Consider the following 9,948-nt stretch of genomic DNA (forward strand, 5'->3'; position numbering starts at 1 on the left):
TACGAATTAATTGCTTTTGCCACTACCACTACTACTACTACTACTACCACTAGTGAACATCGAAATGGTACCTCACTAGTATTCACCTCACTCTGAGCCTTTATATACCCTCTGTGTCCATGTATTGTTTGTAATGGCTTGATAAAGCTCCTGGAGAGCGAAACGTTGCCACAATAAATGTCACATTAGTTGCACTTGTGTCCTTTTACAGAGTTGTTTGGAACACATATTGTGGACAAATATATGAGTAGGGGCTGGGTTTGATTGGTGTCTACGGGAGTTATTTCTTGAGTAGCTTTAGGTAGATGATACCTGCCTCGTATCCCATTGGTTGAGAGATCAAGATATAAACACTGGTGGCTTGGCTTCGCCCACACACGCATTTTTCCCTCCACCCTTACTAATCTACTCTTGGATTATACATTCTACAATGTCGGTAAGTACTGATTGTCGTGTTTAGTGCTTACATGAATAGTTTAGGCATATTTTGATATATACCTAAAGTCCGTGTGAAGCATAATATGAGTGTAGCATGCAGTTGAAAAAAGTGCAAGCATTTTAGTCCGAATTATTTCGGTCTTGCGCGAGTTTCCGGGAATGTCCAATTTTAGTCAAATAAATATTTATAAAAAATTTTCAATTGCATATATGAACTCTGTAGTGGTCTGGATTTATACAGGAGGTTTCTATTGTCCTTCCAGTTCCATGAGAGGCTGTTTTATGGGGAGCAGTCGACCAGCAGGTTGAGGTATGTCTGCATTTCTGAAGACAGTGACTCAGAACCAGAGGTAGATGAACCAGAATTGCTGGATAGTGGTGATGAATACTTGCCACCGGATGCACAAGATGCAGAGATGTCAAGTGATGATGAGGAGGAAGAAAGGGAAGAAAGGCCAGCCAAAAAGCAGAAAGTAATGAGGAAAAAGAAAACTTTTAGGATTGAGGAATACCCGGATGAGGAAGAGATCCATGAGAATATTGCTCTTCAAGTTTCATCTCAGTGGACCGTAGATGACATTCAAAATGATCCTTTGCCGGCATATGAACATGAAAAGCCTCTTGCAATTAGGTCTCCATATGAGTATTTTCGTATGTTCGTTACTCCAGCCATGATAGATAACATAGCATATCAAACAAATTTGTATGCAAGGCAAAAAGACGTAAATAGTACTTTTTCAACAGATTCTGAAGAGATCTTGAGGTTCATAGGTATTTTGTTGTACATGGGTATTGCTTCACTACCATCCCTCGAAGACTATTGGAAAGCTGCTTTTAGGATCCCACAGGTTGCAGATAGCATGGCGTCTAAGAGGTTTAGGTACCTTAGAAGTCATATTCATTTCAATGACAACACAAAAAAGGATAATGACAGATTCTACAAAGTAAGGCCTCTTTACACTGAACTAACTAATGCTTGCTTGAAAATTCCAGCTACACCCAAGCAATCTATTGATGAAGTCATGGTTGGTTTCAAGGGTAAAACTGCTGGAAACCTAAGGCAGTACATCAGAAGAAAACCAGATAAGTGGGGTTTCATACTTTTTTGTCGTGCAAGTCAAGATGGACTCATACATGATATACTCATGTATCAAGGCACAACAACTTTTGACACACATCCCATACAGCTTCCACAGGAAGAATCTAAACTTCCAATAAGTACAAAGATTGTTCTGGTACTTGCACAAACTATGAACAAGACCAACACATCAGCAATCTATGCTGACAATTTCTTTTCAAGTATACCTTTGGTCAAGCTACTAAGAGATAAGTATAACTGCAGATACACTGGAACAGTACATGACAATAGATGTGGTAAGCCAGATCTGGCGCCTATCAAACAAATGGAAAGGAACACTGTGGTCAGGGGCAATTTTTGCTTCAACAACAATGATGGTGTCCTTGTTGTAAGATGGAAGGACACCAAAGTTGTGACTTTAGTGACAACTGATATTGGGGTCGAGCCTCTGAGTGTTGTTCACAGATATAACAGGGTTACAAAGAGGAAAGACCAAATATCGTGCCCTGCAGTCATCAAGAACTATAATGCAAACATGGGAGGTATTGACAAAAGCAACATGTTGGTGCATCTCTACAAAACACCAATGAAATCAAAACGTTGGTACATGCGGCTATTTGCCTATATTCTTGATCTTGCTGTTGTGAATGCATGGCTGCTTTATTGCCGTGATTCTCGAGCAATAAAGCAAAAGTGTATGCAACTGAAGTATTTCAGGAATTGTATCTCTGAAATTGCAAGGTCTAAAGGACAAAACCTTAGAGGGAGCATCCTAAGAACAACTCCAAGACCTTCACCAACTAATTCACCATGTACTTCCAATGGTGTTGGCATAGTGAAACCTGGGAGGGGAAAACGTACAGAAATGCCTGATGACAGTGTTAGGAAAGACATTAGTCTAATGCACTTCCCAATGGCAGGGCAAAGGCCGTTTACTTGCAAGTATTGCAGCACCTCGAAGAAAACGGTAACATCGTCATTCGTGTGTAGTGTATGCAAAGTAAATCTGTGCATAAAGACTGATAGAAATTGTTTCTCAGACTTCCATCTTGCCATTTAGCAATATAGAATCATTGGTCTTCCAAATGAATCTCAGGAATATAGGGATTGAAACTTGCATCACTTTGCAATTTGGCATTGTTGATATTTGCTTCCTTTTTATATTTTTGTAACAATTAAAAAATGTTTTGATACAAGTTCCATTTATGTTTTTTATATTGTCTGTTTGTATATTAAATTTAAAAAATTGTTTTGGTGTGTTTTATTAACAATTGCAAGTTTGCAACATAAAATTTTTTAATCCCTTTGTCGGGCACAGCCGAATATTTTCGGTCTTCGGAGATTAGCAATTGCTCGAAAACTAACCATCAGAAATCAATTTATATGGGATCAGTGACCTTGTATTGAGTTACTCTATCCACCATAGGGAGTTCAGTTCGAATTTCAAATTTTCGGACCCAGCTCCTGGATTTCTTGGGAAGGGGGAAAAGAGTTGTTATTGCTTTTATGTCTCTTGAGGGAGTTGAGTTGCTACTCTTCTGCCTCTTGGTTGTAATGAGTTTCAGGGGCGTGGAGGTTTATACACAAAATTCAAAATTTAGAAATTCTAAATTTTAATTTACAAAACTTTGTAAACGCATATTTTCTTTGAAAAACCCATAGCGTTCACACAGCATTTCATAAGTACTGGTATACTGTTATCTCTGTGTTCGACTTGTGCAGCTAGCACCAACAGCCTGGTTGATAAGGTTATCTCTGATTTCTTAAAAAAAAAATATGAAGAACTGCATTATCCCTATATGTCTAGTGCCTTTTCACAAATAAACAATAGAAACGAAATAGTAGTTGAGTTATTCTTAATTTCTGTAGGTGGCATTGAGGGAACAGACAGATGTTTGCTTATCTGAAAATAACATTAAAATGACAGAATGGTTATCTTATCAATAGCACGCCATTAACTGTGCACTCACATGCATTAAACATTCACCAATAATGTTTTTAGTCTGGCACTAAATTGTCAAATAAATCTGAATGTTTACAGAACTTTGAATGTTTACAGTAAAAACATTAATGAGACACGTAGTATATTTGCCAAGAGATACTAGTGTCAAAAGTTTCGCAGTTACTAGATGTATTTCAACTACTGTGTGACCGAGGGGTATCCTTAGTCTCTTGATTATTCTAGTTCTTAGCATTCCTAGAGCTGTAGACTAACATCCTCAAGAAAATCAAAAAATTTCAAATCAAACCCCTTATTATGCTGAGAAGCTAAGTATGATATCCCAGGACTTTTAAAATGTAATAAAACTTGTATAAACTTTCTGTTTTTGTTTGGAATATTGAATCACTTAGAAACAGATTTCCTGACCTTCATCTTAAAATAACTACTGAACGTATTGATGTTGTGTGTCTGCAGAGTCCCTGAAGGATCCCCTCTCACTAAACTCTCATTTGTTGCACAACTCCAAATCTACTAACTCTTGTATTCTTCCCCATCAGCTTCTTGCAGTTATAAAAATGAGGGGCTTCAGTACCATAGTGTTATGATTTATGTGGGGAACCTTGATTTCAACATGTTTAATTTGTGTGCTCCTACTTATAAGTTTATTTATGTAGAGCTTCCAGTTTGTGCCCAGTGTGTGATTGCTGAGCATTATTATTTTGTACCTAACAAGGCACGGGTTCCTTTTGCGACTGATTGGGGTTAATATGTTAGTTTAATGTGTTTATTATGCACCCCATACCCATCCTGTGGGCGGTAGTCAAAAGATTACAGAGGTACATAACTGGGGAAAAACATTAAATGTGCATATTGAACCATTTTTGAGAATTTGAGCGCATATGATAATTTACAAATTAAAGTGTTGGGCGAGGTTGTGGTAGCCGTACACTACAATGGTATAGAAGTGTCACACTTACTTTATTTAGTTGTTTCAAGCAAAAACAACCTTTGTGTAAAGGATCTAATGCGTAAAGTATGCTTCTGAGTGCGTACATTATTATTATAATCAAGGGGGAAGCACTAAACCCGTAGGATTATACAGCGCCTATGGGGGGATGGAAGGCATTCAGGCTTAATTCAGGGAACTGGAGCACAGATCCAATTCCCTAGATCAAGAGCCCCTCACCAGCGTCAAGGAGCCTTCCTTGAGGGGAGGCTGAGTGCGTACAGTAAACGGCCTGGTGTTTGATATCCCGGGGGAAGTTACATGCTCAGGGTGAAGGCAACGGTCATCATTGAGTGGGTCCCGAGCCACGTTTGGGTGCAGGGCAACGAGTTGGCCGATGCCACCGCAATGTCAGCGTTGCTGGATGAGTACCTATTAGAAGTCCTTATGTCTGTTTCTGAGACCTGCTTGGCTATTTTGAGGTCTGGTGCAAGAGGAATGGCAGAAATCCTGGGAGGACGTGTCGAATCCGCTCCGATATATTAACCGTGTTCCTGGTGGCTGAATTTCATCCCATTAGTTTCAGGAGGGCGGGGGTATCCCCGAGCCGTTTACGTCTTGTGTGCACATGTCATGGATGGCAGATGCGACCATTTTGTGGGCCTTGCGATACTATGCTCACGTCGACACGTTATTCACCTGGTACTATGACCATTCACCTGGTACTGCGATCACTATCGTTAGCAATTAGAGGCTCGTGCAAGGTCTAGGGGCATTTCCTGGGACAGGCACTTGCAGGCGGACGATTTTTCCCGTCGACATCCTCTTGGAGTTTCTGTGTAATTGTGGAATCTGTCTGTGAGTTGGGCGCTCGGTGTTCTCGTGTGTCTGGTTGTGTAATCTACCTCACATTTCTCTGTTTCTCCTTTCTATGTGAGTAGTAGCTACATTGGCTGCTATGTTATTGGTACTGTGGTGGCTCCTGAGTTCAGCATGGGTTTTTGTACTCGCCTATTTGTACTTGCAGCGGTCGAGTCTTAGCTTCTGGCCCCCTCCTCTTCACTATCGCTACTAGGTGCACTCTCTCCCTGTTCCAGTTGTTAGGTTTGTGGTGTTAATAGCCTTGCCATTGAAGCACCTAAATCTAAAAAAAAAAAGTTATGGCATTTGCTAAATAAAGCAGCCATGCTAAATAAACAAGCCAATAATCACTTGGGAGTCCATAGCATAAAATGATGAGATGGACGTGGTAACAATGTATTGGAACTTGGATAGCATCGAGAATTCCATATAACTCACCTGCGAAGATACTGGCAGTTATGTTTAATATCTTTATAAGATAAGATTTCGTTCGGATTTTTAACCCCGGAGGGTTAGCCACCCAGGATAACCCAAGAAAGTCAGTGCGTCATCGAGGACTGTCTGACTTATTTCCATTGGGGTCCTCAATCTTGTCCCCCAGGATGCGATCCACACCAGTCGACTAACACCCAGGTACCTATTTGCTGCTAGGTGGACAGGACAACAGGTGTAAGGAAACGTGTCGAAATGTTTCCACCCGCCGGGAATTGAACCTGGGCCCTCCGTGTGTGAAGCGGGAGCTTTAGCCACCAGGCCACCGGGTCATGTACCGGGTCATGTACCGGGTCCGGGTATGTACCCCATACCCATCCCATGGTTGGCAGTCAAAAAGATTAGAGATACATAACAGGTCCAGGGACTGGGTCCAAAAGTTTTGATAGGTGAACAAGTTACAAAGGTAATGAATCATTAAAAAGCGACCTGGGAGTGATAATGTCTGAGGATCTCACTTTCAAAGACCACAACATTGTATCAATCGCATCTGCTAGAAAAATGACAGGATAGATAATGAGAACCTTCAAAACTAGGGATGCCAAGCCCATTATGACACTCTTCAGGTCACTTGTTCTATCTAGGCTGGAATATTGCTGCACACTAACAGTGCCTGTCAAGGCAAGTGAAATTGCTGACCTAGAAAATGTACAGAGAACCTTCATGACACACACAAGTGTGATGAAATGCCTAAATTACTGGGAACCTGGAGTTTACCTGGAGAGGGTTTCGAGGGTTAATGCCCCTGTGGCCCAGTCTGAAACCAGGCCTTGTGGTGGATCAGGGTCTGATCAACCAGGCTGCTATTGCTAGCTGGTTGAAGTTCCTCGACCTGTACTCCCTGGAATGCAGGCGGGAGAGATGCATGATTATATACATATGGGAAATCTTAAGAGGGATTAGTACCAAATTTGCACTCGAAAATCACTCTATGGAAGCAAAAGACTCGGCAGGTGATGCAACTTCTTCCCCCCCAATGAAAAGCACGGGCGCCACTAGCACGATAAGACACAACACGATAAGTGTCTGGTGGTCTGGTGGCTAAAGCTCCCGCTTCACACACGGAGGGCCCGGGTTCGATTCCCGGCGGGTGGAAATTCCGACACGTTTCCTTACACCTATTGTCCTGTTCACCTAGCAGCAAATAGGTACCTGGGTGTTAGTCGACTGGTGTGGGTCGCATCCTGGGGGACAAGATTAAGGACCCCAATGGAAATAAGTTAGACAGTCCTCGATGACGCACTGACTTTCTTGGGTTATCCTGGGTGGCTAACCCTCTGGGGTTAAAAATCCGAACGAAATCTTATCTCTTATCTTATAAGGGGGATTACCAATAGACCCCCTGGCAGTCTTTAAGAAAGCACTGGACAGTCATCTAAAATCATTACTAGACCAGCCTGGCTTTTGTTCGTACATCGGCTTGCATGTGACCAGCAGCAACAGCCTGGTGGATCAGGCCCTGATCCACCACGAGGCCTGGTCACAGACTGGGCCACGGGTCACAGATCCCTGCCGTCCAGCTTGCGGCGCTGAAATTTTTTCCCTACTGAGAAGCAGAACAGTTTAAATTGAATTTAATGGTGTAAAGCTAAAATATGCAGCAATTTGACAATACAGCCTCTTCTCACTTAGCGATGTACTTGTTTACCAACGACTTGGACTTACGACCAGCTCTCTCACCAGTATGCATACCTAAATATGTAATGTATATTAGAGCCAATTTCCTCTATTCCGTTCATTATACAGCACACTATAACATTTAACCCTTTGAGGGTCCAAGCCATAGTTCTAAGCCTTGTAAACAGGGTCCAAGAATTTTCAAAAAATTTTTTTTATTTTTTCTTGTGAAATGGTAGAGAATCTTTTTTCTGAAAGTAATAAAACAAAAAGTACAAAATTTGATGGAGAATTAGCGAAATTACACTTGCGAATTTTGCTGCATGAGTGATATTTATGCATCGGTGATTTTGCCCACTTTGACTCCTATATTAGGCCAATTATATTATTCCAGTCTACCAAATTCTTAGCTATTTTGCTAGTACAGTATTACTTCTATTTTATCGATTGAGCACAAGAAACTGCCCAATCAACTATTTCAACTACCCAATAAAGTGATCAGAAACTGGTAATTTGGCCAATTGTACACAAAGTTCAAAATATTCCAGTTTCAAAATAGAGTCCAGATAAACAATGCAGGCATTCCTGGCACTAAAATAACATTTCCTCTGTCTATTAGTTACATTTCAAGGTTTTACAAATGAATTTCTTTTTTATTTTTATTCACAAAGAATTTTTATTCACACCAAAAAATAGAAGCTTTACTGTTATGCAGTATTGTAATACTAATTTTATAAATAATATCAGGGCATTCACGAATGTATATTAGACCCACCAGTTAACGTGTATTGGACGTGTAACAAAAAAATCGACCATTTCCGCTACTTTGAGCTCAATTTCAAGCTATTTTCAGTAATAAAACCAATCAAAATCATCTATATTCTGTAATATATTTTCCATTCTATCAAATGAGACCAAGAAACCACGAATACAACTATAAAACTCATGAAATTATACCGCTGAGTCGCTGTTTTAATCCAAACACATGGTCAGGTTTTTTTTCTTGTTATGCACTGCTTGCTGCAGGATTTGTTTTATATGGTGCACACTTAACACACAGATCCATTCTCTCATATCTAGGCCCAAATTTACCACTCACAGCTTATCTGAGTGAACTGAGCTCTTGGTGTAGAACTACAGCTTAGACCCTGTGGACAAGGTGTAGAACTACGGCTTGGACCCCTCAAAGGGTTAATAATATAACAGAAATGTTATAAAACAGTATCAAAGATGGTTGACACAAACCCACTACCATTATACTGTAGTATGCTCCTTACTTAGCGACGAATGCATTTACTGACGTGGTCTTAGGAATGGAAGTCCATCGTTCAGTGAGGAGAGGCTGTAGTGTACTGGAGAAAACGCTTTACAGGAAACCATTTTAATTGACTGTCTACTGTAATTCATTCCAAGACCCAGGAAGAGTAATTTTTACTGTATTTTGGACTTAAGGGTTGGTGGTGTGATGGTGAGGAAGAGGGTGGAAAGGAGGTTACTGGTTGTCAGTAGAAGCTTCTTCTAACCACTCCCTCTTAAAAAAAAAAAAACTGTCTAAAGTTGTTTGTTTCTGTCACTTACTTCTTAAAATATGTATATTAAAACAGGTTTTTCAATGTGTGACTTATGATTCTTTTCACACCTTCCCAATGAATAAACAACAACTGAATTTCTGCAGCTGTTATCCTTTGGTCATCTTCCTCCCCACTGTCCACCTCGTCTATCTCCCTTAATTTCTGGAGTGCTTCTTTTGTCAACTCTTGTGAAACTGAATTGACTCCTCTGCATCAACCTCCAGCCCCATTGCCTCATCAAGAGCAACAATCTTCTGGTTTGCATCCTACTCAGCCTCAAAGCCTTCAGTCATAGGTCACTGAAGGCCAAAAGTTCTTCCAGGCTGCATTTATGCACAGAGTGGAAACTTCGTTTCAGGAATTCACTATGAGCCTCACACAGTCTTAACATATTAAACTTAAGTCTGCCAGAATTTCTTGAGGCAAATGGCTCCGTCTCCTGAAGTGTCTGGAAAACAGTCACTTGCTAGTCCACAGGCTGAAGCAGAGGACTGGTGTTGGATGTGAGGAATTTATCTGTAAGTGTTAAATTGTATCTCCAGAGATTGGGCAAGTTTTGGAGCATGCCCTCTTCAAGGGGGGCTCCTTGGCGTGGTGAAGAGGCTCTTGGTCTGAGGAATTAGCCCTGTCGGTCTTCTTCCTCAGACCGAACCTAATTACCCCCCATTCTCCCCTCCCCTATCCCATCCTCCCCATCCTCCCCTTTTTCCATTCCTCCTCCTCCTCCTCACCCCTCCCTTTTGCCCTTCCTCTTTTTAGCCTTCGTGATTTCTCCCACAGGCGCGCTAGTTCCTAGGTAGGGGAAAGGACACCGGGGTCCATCCCATTCCGTTGAGGTTTCTTGGCGGTGGCGTAGTTTGCCGTGGAATCTGGATTGCCTAGGGATGTCCCGATCCCTCTCCGGTATCCCGGAGTAGCTTTGGGTGTCTTTTGGGCGACGGGTGTATCTCTGGAAGCCACCTTTCGGATTCCGGGGGTGGTGGCTGAAGGAGGTATGCTTTGT

At 41.4% G+C, this 9,948-nt stretch overlaps 1 protein-coding gene across 1 annotated transcript; it reads left to right on the forward strand.

The window, feature by feature from the left end:
• Positions 1-365: 365 nt before the first annotated feature.
• LOC138853738 (piggyBac transposable element-derived protein 3-like) lies at positions 366-2,680 on the forward strand. Its single transcript, XM_070092151.1, has 2 exons — positions 366-436; positions 702-2,680. The coding sequence occupies exons 1-2, from the start codon at positions 431-433 to the stop codon at positions 2,574-2,576; spliced, it is 1,881 nt and encodes a 626-aa protein (XP_069948252.1). The 5' UTR covers positions 366-430; the 3' UTR covers positions 2,577-2,680.
• The last annotated feature ends 7,268 nt before the right edge of the window (positions 2,681-9,948 follow it).

This window comes from Cherax quadricarinatus, chromosome 38 (assembly GCF_038502225.1).
Source record: "Cherax quadricarinatus isolate ZL_2023a chromosome 38, ASM3850222v1, whole genome shotgun sequence".
In the NCBI taxonomy this organism is placed as follows: domain Eukaryota; kingdom Metazoa; phylum Arthropoda; class Malacostraca; order Decapoda; family Parastacidae; genus Cherax; species Cherax quadricarinatus.